This window comes from Panthera tigris, chromosome C1 (assembly GCF_018350195.1).
Source record: "Panthera tigris isolate Pti1 chromosome C1, P.tigris_Pti1_mat1.1, whole genome shotgun sequence".
NCBI lineage: Eukaryota > Metazoa > Chordata > Mammalia > Carnivora > Felidae > Panthera > Panthera tigris.
This window is the reverse complement of record NC_056667.1, coordinates 11,222,242-11,234,158: the sequence shown is the minus strand read 5'-3', so window position 1 is coordinate 11,234,158 and position 11,917 is coordinate 11,222,242. Positions and strand designations below refer to the sequence as shown.

The 11,917-nt window shown below is 50.4% G+C and overlaps 2 protein-coding genes across 2 annotated transcripts in view; one reads left to right on the top strand and one right to left on the bottom strand.

Annotated features, from left to right (window-relative positions):
- Positions 1-860: 860 nt before the first annotated feature.
- Positions 861-10,933, top strand: AGMAT (agmatinase). The gene is made up of 7 exons (XM_042994755.1): positions 861-1,132; positions 2,370-2,572; positions 5,316-5,364; positions 6,425-6,620; positions 7,340-7,519; positions 9,399-9,483; positions 10,156-10,933. Exons 1-7 carry the CDS (start codon positions 861-863, stop codon positions 10,227-10,229), a joined length of 1,059 nt encoding a protein of 352 aa, XP_042850689.1. The 3' UTR covers positions 10,230-10,933.
- A 16-nt stretch (positions 10,934-10,949) lies between these two features.
- The window catches only part of DNAJC16 (DnaJ heat shock protein family (Hsp40) member C16), a 44,006-nt gene continuing 43,038 nt past the window's right edge, over positions 10,950-11,917 (bottom strand). Inside the window, exon 19 of the transcript XR_006220799.1 lies at positions 10,950-11,569. The gene's annotated coding sequence lies outside the window, so the exon portion shown is untranslated. The remainder of the gene's footprint in view (positions 11,570-11,917) is intronic.

Sequence of the window (11,917 nt, the reverse complement as noted above, 5' to 3'; positions counted from 1 at the left end):
GCAGGCGCCCCATGAAGGTTACCGTTTAAAGCCAATGCCGGCCTCTTCCATTCAATTTCAACTTCCAGAGATTAAAAATGTATTTACCACCACCCATGGCTCACATAACTTCACGACAAGTCACTTTTTCTTTCCCTGGTGGTCCCCGCCCCCCCGCCAGAAATAAAGAGGACTGGAGATTAGGGGGCCCCCTGGCAGTGTGACCTTCACCAAGCTGGTCTCTAAGGCCTTTTTTAAAAAAGGTTATTTAGAAAGACTCTACCCCCTGGGGCGCCTGGGCAGCTCAGTTGCACAGGCCTCTTGATCTCCTCTAGCTTCGTGGTCTCACAGGTCAGGTGTTCAAGCCCAGCCTGCGGCTCAGCTCTGATGGTGCAGAGTCTGCTTGGGATTCCGTCTCTCCCTCTCGCTCTGGCTCTCTGCCCCTCCCCTGCGCATGCTCTCTTTCTCTCAAAATAAATAAACTTAAACAAGAGACTCTGCTTCCCGGGAATCTTACCCCAGGCATTTCGTAACACATTATTTAAAAAAAATGCATTTCCAATTTCTCTTCCTTAGAGAAAGTTTTCTCTCCCCCCTTTAACTCTTTCTGCTTTTAAAAAATATTACTCTGAAAGGGAGAAGCAGGCGCCAAGGGCTTGTTTTTGCGGGGCGCAGACCCCAGGGACAGTGCGGTGGCCGCGGGGGTGGGGGCGGGGGCGTCCCCCGGGGCCCGGTTCTATTTACCGAGGGAGCCGGAGGCCGAAGTCCAGAGAGGGGGCGGGGAGAGCGCGGCCCCTCGTCCGCCCTTGATCCCCAGGCCGCCGGCCCTTTGAGCACAGTCGGCCGGGCCGTTCGGGCCGCTGCGGGGACCGGCGGGCGACATGCTGCGGCGGCTGGGGTCCCTCTGCGCCCGGAGCCTGGGGGCCCGCGGGGGCGCGCGTCCTGCCGCGGGGCTCCGCCACCTGGGCCGCAGCCCCCGCCGCCGGGCCTCCGATGCTCCCCGGAACCAGCCCCCCAGCTCCGAGGTCGTGGCCCGGCCGGTGGGCGTCTGCTCCATGATGCGGCTGCCGCTGCAGGCCTCCCCCCAGGGGCTGGACGCCGCCTTCGTCGGGGTGCCCCTGGACATTGGGACCTCCAACCGGCCCGGGGCGAGGTAAGGCCCGCAGGACTGGGGGACACGTGGCCGGACCACCCGAGGCCACTGGGCGCGAAAGCCCCACGGACGGCGCCTCCCCTCAGCCAGGGTGGGGGTGGAAGCTGGTGCCGGCTCCAGAACGCCCCTAATCGACTGACAGGCCGTTGGTTTCCCCCCTCCCTCATCACACGATGCCGATGGCACCTGATCTAGATGGCACCCGATCAAGAATTGCTCAAACACGAGGCTTTTATTTTTTTAAGGTTAAAAAAATATATATTATTTTTTTAAATTCTTAATTTTTTTAAACATTTACTCATTTTTGAGAGAGAACGGGAGACAGAGCATGAGTGGGGAAGGGACAGAGAGAGACACACACACACACACACACACACACACACACAGAATCAGAAGCAGGCTCCAGGCCCTGAGCTGTCAGCACAGAGCCTGACGCGGGGCTCGAACTCACGGACCGCCAAGATCATGACCTGAGCCAAAGTCTGACGTTTAACAGACTGAGCCAACCAGGCGCCCCTAAAAATTATTTTTAAATAACCTCTACACCCAGCGTGGGGCTGGAATTTACAACCCCAAGATAAGGGTGGTAAACTCTATCGACTGAGCCAGGCAGGCGCCCCAAGGCATTTTTTCCCCCAAGATCATGGCAGAGGAAGTGAAGTCACGTCTGTTTTCCTAAATAGTGAGCATCAGCTATGTCTGATTGGGCTCAGCCACTTTACAGATGTAAATACTGTATAGACTAATAATCTGAAGTAGAAATGCCACCATTTATTAAATGTCTACTGAATGCAAGGCGCTTTGCATAGATGACCTCACTTCATTCCTATAACAACCCAGGAGGGTAAATATTTTACAGATTAGGAAACTGAGGCTCACGGAGATGAAGAAGTTATCTAATGCCAATTAGTAAATTGGTGTTGGGTGGGCTTCCAAATCTGTGCCTTTAATCTCTTCAGTATACAGCCTGGGTTTTAGTGATTCTCAATCAGGGATGATTTTGACCCCAGGGGACATTTGGTGGTGTCCTTGGAGGACTTTTTGGTTATCACAACTTGCTCCTGGCATCTAATCGGTTACAGACCAGGGGAACTATCCCACAATGTACCGCATGGCCCCCCACATCAAAGATTCATCCAGCCCCAAATATCAGCAGTGCAGAGGCTGAGAAACCCCGGCCGAGGTAGGACCTCTGACCTTTCAGGGATGGTTCACAGGATGATTCTTCCTCCTCCAGATTTGGACCCCGGCGGATCAGGGAAGAATCCGTGATGCTTCGGACGACTAACCCTAGCACGGGGGCCCTCCCCTTCCAGTCCCTCTCGGTTGCAGACCTAGGTGATGTCAATGTCAATCTTTACAACCTTCAGGACAGCTGCCGTCTAATTCGAGAGGCCTATCAGAAAATCGTGGCAGCTGGCTGTATTCCTCTGACCTTGGGTAATAACATCTACGAGGGCAAGTGCAGTTCTCTGCACGGAGGGTTTATTTATCACGGGCAAGCCGCAGTGAATATGGAGACGGTATAGGAAAGAGAATTTGTAATCCTTTTTGTTTGTTTGTTTGTTTATTTTGAGTGGGGGTAGAGAGAGAGGGAGAGAGAGAATCCCAAGCAGGCTCCATACTCAGTGCGGAACCTGATGCTGGGCTGGATCCCACGACCGTGAGATCGTGACCTGAGCCGACCTGAGCCACGATCGAGTTCGACGCTCAACCAACTAACCCACCCAGGCGCCCCTCTAATTAATGTTTTTTCTCCCCTGGGGGGAGGATATTTACATTTTTGGACTGGTACAATTGACAGGGATGGACTAGGGTGAGGCAAACGCATTCACTTTAATGTTTATTTATTTTTGAGAGAGACAGACAGAGCGTGAGCAGGGGAGGGGCAGAGGGAGAGGGAGACAGAATCCAAAGCAGGCTCCAGGCTCTAAGCTGTCAGCACACAGGCAAGGCATTTGCTTTAGTGCAAAATTTAAGGGGGGTGGGGGGGAGGTGCCAAAAGTCAACAATAAATATGACTGACTTTTCCCTTTTGCCTGAGGCTCCGATAGGGCTCAGAATAGCAGTGTTACTGATCCTCTCTTTCTTTAAAATTTATCATGGATTTTTTTGGGAGTACCGATTTTGAATTTTAAAAGTATTACATTAAACTAGTATTTATCTTAATTACTGAGGTTTTTTGTTTCGTTTTGTTTTGTTTTTGGTGTCCCTTAAATTTTGCATCCCAGCAAGTGCCTCTACCCACCTCACCTTTGTCACCTCCCTCCTCCATTCCAGGCCCCGGGGGGAAGGCTCACAACAGGGGCTCAGTTGTGACTTCCTAACTATTTCAAGAACCTGCTTTTATATGACTTTGAGAGAGAGGTGCGAAGGGGCATTTTCCTCCAAGTCAGGGTCTCTCTGTCCATCTACGGGGCAGTTTTCCTCTTATCCCCCACCCCTCCCACCCTTCCATTTCTCTTTCTCTTCCAGTTCACAAAGAGTTAAAATGACACAGACCTTTTTCCAAATATCCAAATGTATTTTTGCCAAAAGCGTGGGCCCAGCCTGCAGAACATCGTGCGTGGTGTGGAGTGTGGTTTCTGGAGGGACGCAGTTTGAAATCTCAGCTTTACCTCTCCCTAGCCCCTCCTGCGTCATTTCCTCACCTGTAAAATGGGAATCATAGCACCTACCTCACTGTGTTGTGTGAGGGCCACATAATGAAAGCGCACATAAAGTGCCCCGCATCCTGACTGGCACATTTTAAGCTTCTGTAAATGTGGCTACTGTTGTTTTTAACGGCCATCCGTCGTAATACTTCTTTACTGAGCTGGCCAGTGCAGTGCCCATTGGCCACATGTGGTTATTGAAACTGAAATTAATTTTCAGTTGGTTTAGTGGCTGACTCTCAATTTCGGTTCAGGGCGTGATCTCCCGGTTCGTGAGTTCGAGCCCCGCATCGGGCTCTGCACTGACCGTAAGGAGCCTGCTTGGGATTCTCCCTCTCTCCCTCTCTCCCTGCCCCTTCCCTGCTCGTGCGGTTTTTTTTCTCTCAAAATAAATACACTTTAAAAAGTAAAATTAAAAGTAATTAAAATAAAATAAAAAATTCAGCTCCTCCGTGGCCTGAACTACATTCCAGTGGCCACATGTGGGGAGTGGCCACCACGGTGGCCAGTGCAGCTAGAGAACATGCCCATCATTGCAGAAAGAAAGCTCTACTGGACAGAGCTGTTCCAGACATTTTACCTGTAAGCTTTAATTTGTTTCCTCTTTTTAAATTTTATTTATTTGTTTTGAGAGAGAGAGAGCCAACAGGGGCAGAGAGAGAGGGAGAGAGAGAATCCCAAGCAGGCTCCACGCTGTCAGCAGAGAGCTTGACGCGGGGCTCAATCCCACGCACCATGAGATCATGACCGACGTGGGGCTTGATCCCATGAACCGTGAGATCATGACCAGAGCCAAAGTCGGATGCTTAACCAACTGAGCCACCCAGGTGCCCATTTCCTCTTTTAAATTTTTTTTTTTAACGTTTTTTTATTTTTATTTTTGAGACAGAGAGACAGCGTGAACAGGGGAGGGGCAGAGAGAGAGGGAGACACAGAATCTGAAACAGGCTCCAGGCTCTGAGCTGTCAGCACAGAGCCCGACGTGGGGCTCGAACTCACAGACCGTGAGATCATGACCTGAGCCAAAGTCGGACGCTTAACTGACTGAGCCACCCAGGCGCCCCTTCATTTCCTCTTTTATTTTTATTTTTAAAAAAATTTTTTTTTCAACGTTTTTTATTTATTTTTGGGACAGAGAGAGACAGAGCATGAACGGGGGAGGGGCAGAGAGAGAGGGAGACACAGAATCGGAAACAGGCTCCAGGCTCCGAGCCGTCAGCCCAGAGCCTGACGCGGGGCTCGAACTCACAGACCGCGAGATCGTGACCTGGCTGAAGTCGGGCGCTTAACCGACTGCGCCACCCAGGCGTCCCCGTTTCCTCTTTTAGATAACAATGTAATCCCGAGTATCCAGTGGCCATTTTCCCACCACTGAACAAGATCTCATTTTAGCTGAGTATGTTATAGTTCTTCAGTCCAATCAAAAGGGTGGCACCGTTGGGCGATTTGAGGATTGCTCTGTAAAATACACGGTCCCCCCCCCCCCCATCATATCCACATGTCAGATGTTTTCTTTTTCCTCTTTGCAGGTGGAGATCACACAATCACATATCCTATATTGCAAGCGATGGCAAAAAAGTAAGTCCCGGGCGTCTGGTTCCCCACAGGGTTTCAAACTTCAGGGGCTAGGGAATGAGTTGTTTGCGACTCCCTGGCATCGAGTGACCTCTGCTGGCTCAGGTTATTTGGGGTGATAGGAAATTCCCGGCTGAGTTGCTTCTGTGGATCAAAATTAAGGTCGGGCGAGCTCCAGGTGTCTCTGTCAGTCACCAGCTGGGAGCCAAGACAGTTTATTTTTAACACTTCTGGCCACCCTGGCTTGCCCTACATCGGCTCTGGTGAATGCATGCTCAGCCTGTGCCTCTGTTTTGGGAAGATGAGCCCCTCGCGAAATATACAACCCCGGTTAACTTCAGTTTCTGTTTTGCTTCAAAGGCCAAATGCACAATGATGTTGCTTGCCGGGGAGGGGCCCCGTTTCTTCCCGAAAGGGCCCCTTCCCCAGAGAACGGGAAAATGGATATTCTAGTGATGGAAGTCTACCAGGGACGAACTAACTTTGGTTAATTAGCCTGAAGAAGAGGCAGAAGGGCCAAGGCGGTGGCGGCTCCAGTATCCATATGAGGGAAAGACATGTGGGCAGCCTTCTGGTTGGTGGTGGGTGGGCTCAAGTGTTTTCTGGAGGCTGGGCTTGCCCAGCATCGATTTAGACGATATGTTTCTTTGGGGCGGCCGGCAGGGTTGATGGAGATTATGGAGAGGGAGCTGGGTTTGAAGCTGCTTCTTGGTGCCCCGGTTGTAGACAGGCTCTGATTAGTTCAGCCGAGCTCACCTGAGCCCCCATCCTTCCTCCTCATCCTCCTGGGCCTCTCCGTCTCCAAGTGAAGAAAATTCGTGGTGCTAGGCAGTGGGTGGGTAAGCTTCAGTACCTGTCTGTTCTCTGCCTGCCTTTCTCTGAGTTTATCGCTCTGAGATGCTAAACCATTTGCAGACGGAAACCAGTTGCAAGGCCGGTAATTGATGGCAGGTCTCGGCTCCGTGGCCACGAGCCGTGAAGTTTGGAAGTTCGGTAGCCTAGGGGGTGGCTGTGCTCAGGCCCCAGGAGGAGGTCTGGCCTCTGAGCTGTGTGTTGTCATCAGGCATGGCCCCGTGGGGCTGCTGCACGTGGATGCCCACACGGACACGGCTGACAAGGCCCTAGGAGAGAAGGTCTATCACGGGACGCCCTTCCGCCGGTGCGTGGACGAGGGACTCCTGGACTGTAAGCGTGTGGTGCAGATCGGCATCCGGGGCTCCGCCATGACCCTGGATCCCTACAGATACAGCTGGAGCCAGGTGACAGACCAAACGCCCCTCCCTCTGTCCCCAGTCTGCAAAGTGCCTTTCTGTCCGGTGCCCCCTCAGTGGTAGCTGTAGATTCAACAGGGGCTTCGGTGACCAAATTCAGAAAACGGGACGGAAGGCCGAGTGGCCATCGAGAGGGTCACGTGGAGCTGAGAGGAGCGAGGCTGTTAGTTCGTGAGGCAAAGGAGGCCTCTCGTCGCTGGGGTGGGGAGACGGGCGGAAACACACCTGTCCCTGGGCCGTCGCTGGCCTGGAAAAGAGCTGGGGAGGCCCAAAGCCAAGGCGAGCGGCCACCTTTCCGGTTCCTGTCCTCTTTCCCACCAGGCAGAGTGGCTCCTAGGTGGACACGTGTGACAAGATCCCAACAGGAAAGACCCAAGTCCCCTGCTTTTAGAGTGTGCCAAGGCTAGTCTTGGAGGAGGTGCTACCACGAGCTGACCCGAGTTTCTCCCTTTCGTCCTAGCCAAGCTGCTCTCCGATCCCGTCCCCCCTGGGGCAGCTTCGACTGCCTACCTGCTTCTTCACCAGCTGTCGTTCCTCCCTTCCTCACCAGTCAAACGGGGACGACCGTTCCATCCTCGTGAAGATTGGGGGGTCACGTGTGAAGCGTCCACAAGCACTTGGCGTGGGGGTTGGCACAGGAGAAATGCCCCGTAAATGCTGCCATGCAGAAGCCTCGACCTCCTGCTCTTTACTTCCTGCCTCCTCAGGGCTTCCGGCTGGTCCTGGCTGAAGACTGCTGGATGAAGTCCCTGGTTCCTCTGATGGGGGAAGTGAGGCAGCAGATGGGAGGCAAACCCGTGTACATCAGCTTTGACATTGACGGCTTGGATCCCGCCTATGCCCCGGGGACAGGGACGCCCGAAATTGCTGGTCTCACCCCTAGTCAGGTAAGGAGGTTTCACCAGTGATAGTTCCCGGGGGTGAGGATTCTTAGCCAGCACCCCCCCCCGCCACCCCCCCACCCCCCACTTCCCTGGGACGTGTAGTGAGTCTTCAGGATCAGGATAGGATTTTAAAAGCAGGGCACTTGGCCTTTTACTCTGCTCAGGGCTGACCACAGGTTGAACACTCTTCTGGCGCGAGGAGTGGACTGATTTGGCAAAGGCCCTCGTTTCTTCTCTGGGACATAACTGTCTGTTATTTGAGCTTTGTGCCTCTGATCACCTGTAGTTGGTTCATGGGGACAGTTTGCAGCATCCCCTCTTAAAAACACTGAACTTGGGGCGCCTGGGTGGCTCAGTCGGTTCAGCATCCGACTTCAGCTCAGTTCATGATCTCATGGTCCGTGAGTTCGAGCCCCGCGTCGGGCTCTGTGCTGACAGCTCAGAGCCTGGAGCCTGTTTCAGATTCTGTGTCTCCCTCTCTCTCTGCCCCTCCCCCGTTCATGCTCTGTCTCTCCCTGTCTCAAAAATAAATAAACGTTAAAAAAAATTAAAAAAAAAAAACCAAAAAAAAAAAAAAAAACACTGAACTTATCTTTTTGGGGTTAAATTTAAAAAGTGCTCACTATGGGACTACCTACCAAGGTAGTTCAAGAGTTTTAGAAACATCCAAATAAAGCTCTCTCTTTTCCTTTTTTGAGAGAGAGAGAGAGCGAGAGCGAGTGCACATGAGCAGGGAGGGGCAGAAGGAGAGGGAGAGAGAATCTCAAGCAGGTGACGTGCCCAGTGTGGACCCTGACGTGCGGACCCTCATGATTGTGAGATCATGGCCAGAGCCAAAATCAAGAGTTGGATGTTCAACCAACTGAGCCACCCAGGTGGCCCCCAAATAAAGATCTAAGGTGTGCTGAGTATAAATTAATGCAGGAGGCAGAATTGGAGTGTGGTTATAACTGGAAGGTAAGCTGCAGGAGGGTAGGGCTTTTATTTTACCAGCCCACCCGTCAGTCTAGAACAGTGCCTGACTTAAAGGGTAGGAACTCAAAGGCACTTGAGTAAATAAATGAAGGCCACTTACACCTATCAATGATCTTATCTCCTCTAAGAAAGGGGCATGTTAGCAACTACCTCTTCCAAGCCATTCTCCATCAGTTCCCCTCGGAGAGATTTCTAAGACACAATCCTCATTCCTCAGTTTATCATTCTTCTGGGCTTTTCACCGGCACAATGGAAACTCTTTGAGATGACGTGACTTCTTCCTACCATCCCCCTCACTTATCTTGTCTTCTGGCCACATCCAACTACCGGTATTTCTTTCCATCTTGGGGTCTTTGCGTGTGTCTTTCTGCCCAGGCTGCCCTATCCCTAATCCGCTTGGTCAATTCCTTGAACTAAGTGTTTCCACCTTGGGGAGGGCTTCCCTCAGCCAGCTCTTTGGGTGGTTTTTGTATTATACTTTGCTACACTTGTGGTTTTTTTTTTTTTTTTTTTTTTTTTTTTTTTTTAAGTAATCTGTGCACCCAACACGGGGCTCGAACTCACAACCCTGAGATCAAGAGCTGCATGCTCTACTGACCGAGCCAGCCAGGGACCCCTACGCTTGCTTTTCTTGAAGCCTTTCATGCATGACATTGAAATGACTGGTTTGCTCGTGTCCATCATCACACGATGGACCCCCCTCGGGAGCAGGGGCTGTGTGTTGGCCATTGGTGTCTACGTGATGCCCAGCAGTGTGCCTGGCAGTCGATAAACGTTTATCGAGTGGAAGCAACAGCTCCAAGTCCAAGGGTGGGCATGCATTGGGAGAGATCCACTGAGATCTCTGTAGTTGCTTTTCCCGGTCAATGGTTACTGCTGTGGACAACTCGGGCTTGGTCTTACACAGGCGCTGGAAATCATCCGGGGTTGTCAAGGCCTGAACGTGGTGGGCTGTGATCTTGTGGAAGTGTCACCGCCTTATGATCCTTCTGGTGAGTAAGCGACAGTGCTGTGATCCGTAAGCAGCTGCGAGTTTAAATTCTATTAATCTGCTTAATAAGTAGAAGATGGCTGCGTCCTTTTGTATAACTTGGGAACCTGCTGAGCGTGTTTTGCAGTGAAGAAAATAAACCTATTGCTCCACACCTTACAGACATGAGCTAATTAACTCGAACACACACCCCTGGGAGGTGGCTCTTACTAGCTTGCCCTCCCGTCAGCAGAAGGAAAACCAGCCTGCAGGAACAGTGATAAGGTAATTGGTAGTAGGATAGCATAGCCCCCTCTCCTCCTTTGCTGTTTCATGGAGAAGTGAATTGTCGCGGCCTAAGTGATGTTTATTAACATTAAAAAAGTGGGCAGTTAGCTGGTTTAGGAGAGAGATTCAAAGCAGAGGCCGCCCCGACAATTTCAATTTAGAGAACTTACAGACTGAGGCCTGTCAGCTTCGGAGGAGGGTAGGTGATAAATACAATACACACCATTATTATAGGCTTTCCTTTGGGGTGGGAATCTGTTTGTAAACAAAGAACCTTCTGGTTCAGGGGAAAGCGTGTCCACAGGGTGGCTGGGCAGAAGAGGGAATCTGGAAAGGCAGCACAAAGGCAAGCGAGAGGCTCGGCCCGCTGGCTCGGTGTTCACCTTTGGTCTTTTTATCTTTGTAGGAAACACGGCCCTCCTGGCGGCTAACCTGCTGTTTGAGATGCTGTGTGTGCTCCCCAAAGTGACAGTCGTCTGAACCTCGTGCTCTTCCTGATAAATCAGCAGCTTGTGTCGACGACAGGTTCTCAGGAATTTATGTGCAAGAGGCGCGAGTACTCAAGAGTTTACGCCAGTAAAACCTTCTGCTAGAGTGTCACTGGAGGCTGTAAAATCAGGGCATTCAGTAGAAGTCTGATCCAACAGCTAATATTTCTAAGGAGTCTGAATTAAAGAGAAGCACGTGTGTTGTTACAAGGGACAGAGCATTTAGTTTAGGATTATCTAAAAACTGGAGAAATGAAATATAAAAAAAGAAAACAACCCATAGGACAGAATCCCGTATAAACATCTCCTATGTCTCTAGTTTGTCTTCCTTTACACTATGGCTCCTCCTGAGGAACTCAGGGCTGCGTCCGGGTTTTAGGCCATTTGTGAACATAAACAAATAGTTTGAAAGTAACATGCAGACTCTCACAAAGGAACTGCCCACCCAACAGCCCAGGAGGGCGCATGGAGTGTCTTTTCAACCAGACAGCGGGTGGCCTCCAAAGTGCCCTCGGTGACACTTCCTTAACCTACTCCCTGCCTCAGTTTCGCATCATCTGCTCTTTGCGCTGGCCCACCCTCTAGGATAGCAGCTCCTGAGATCTGCACTGAAGATTCAGGCATGTGTTGAGTTACACACAAATTCAATTTTGTTGAGAACGGGTCCACGATCAAACCCTCCTCTTCCCGATGCAAGGGCGACGCGTAATCGTCACACATTAAAATAGTTTATTTCTGTTTCCAGTCTGTAATATTCTTAAAACAAAAATAACATCAGCTTCAGTGCCTGTTCACAATACAAAACGAAAACAACATAAAAAAGACACCATTTGCCAAGTGAGTTATTTGTTCCTAAGAGTATCAAAAGTGCAAAATATTCACCTTCTTTTCAGACCGCTCTCTCAAGTTTCATCCTCCTCCTTGACAAACTGAGTGGACACCTTCACAGCTGCCACACTGCATTTGTTTCCAAGGGACAAGGTCAGGCATTTGGATGCGAGCAATTATGTCATCTGTAAAGACATTCTGCATCAGCTTTTAAAGAATTTTACTCAGGAAAACATTTGAGTGTCTGCTTCCAGTCTCTTTTCCCAAACAAAGCAAATCACTTAAAACACAGTTAGACCGCATTTCTTTTTAAATCAGGAAAAACATGTATGTGCTGAACGAGGAGGCAATCAGCCTATTAATTTGAAAAGTACGGCCAAATTTTCACGGTCGGTAGGTGATGGCAGAGAGAGACCATGGTGCTTAATGGAAGTCAAGGTGGTCTTATGGAAACACTGCTGACTCATAGCTGACAATCTCTTAGACAAATTATGCCACCGGCACCTGGACAATAAAAAAGAATATTTGTAAGTAGGTGTGTATTCTACAAAGACTTGTTTTAGGCCAGTTTTCATCCCCATCTGCTAAACATGATGCGTAGTCTCTATCAACCAGAAAACCCTACTTCTAAAAATAAAACAACATTGTCAGTCTCAACATATTCAAAGGCCAGGAAGTTAACTTAAAACTGAAATTAGGTCTGTGTGATTACACACAAGAGGGGAAAAGGTGGCATTGGCCGAGTGTGACAGCGGCTCATACATTTGACACAAAAGTAAACAAATTCATGGGAACGTTCAGGAGGATAGGCGTGGGTGGTCAAGGGCGAAGTTCAGTCGAAGTAAAACCTCC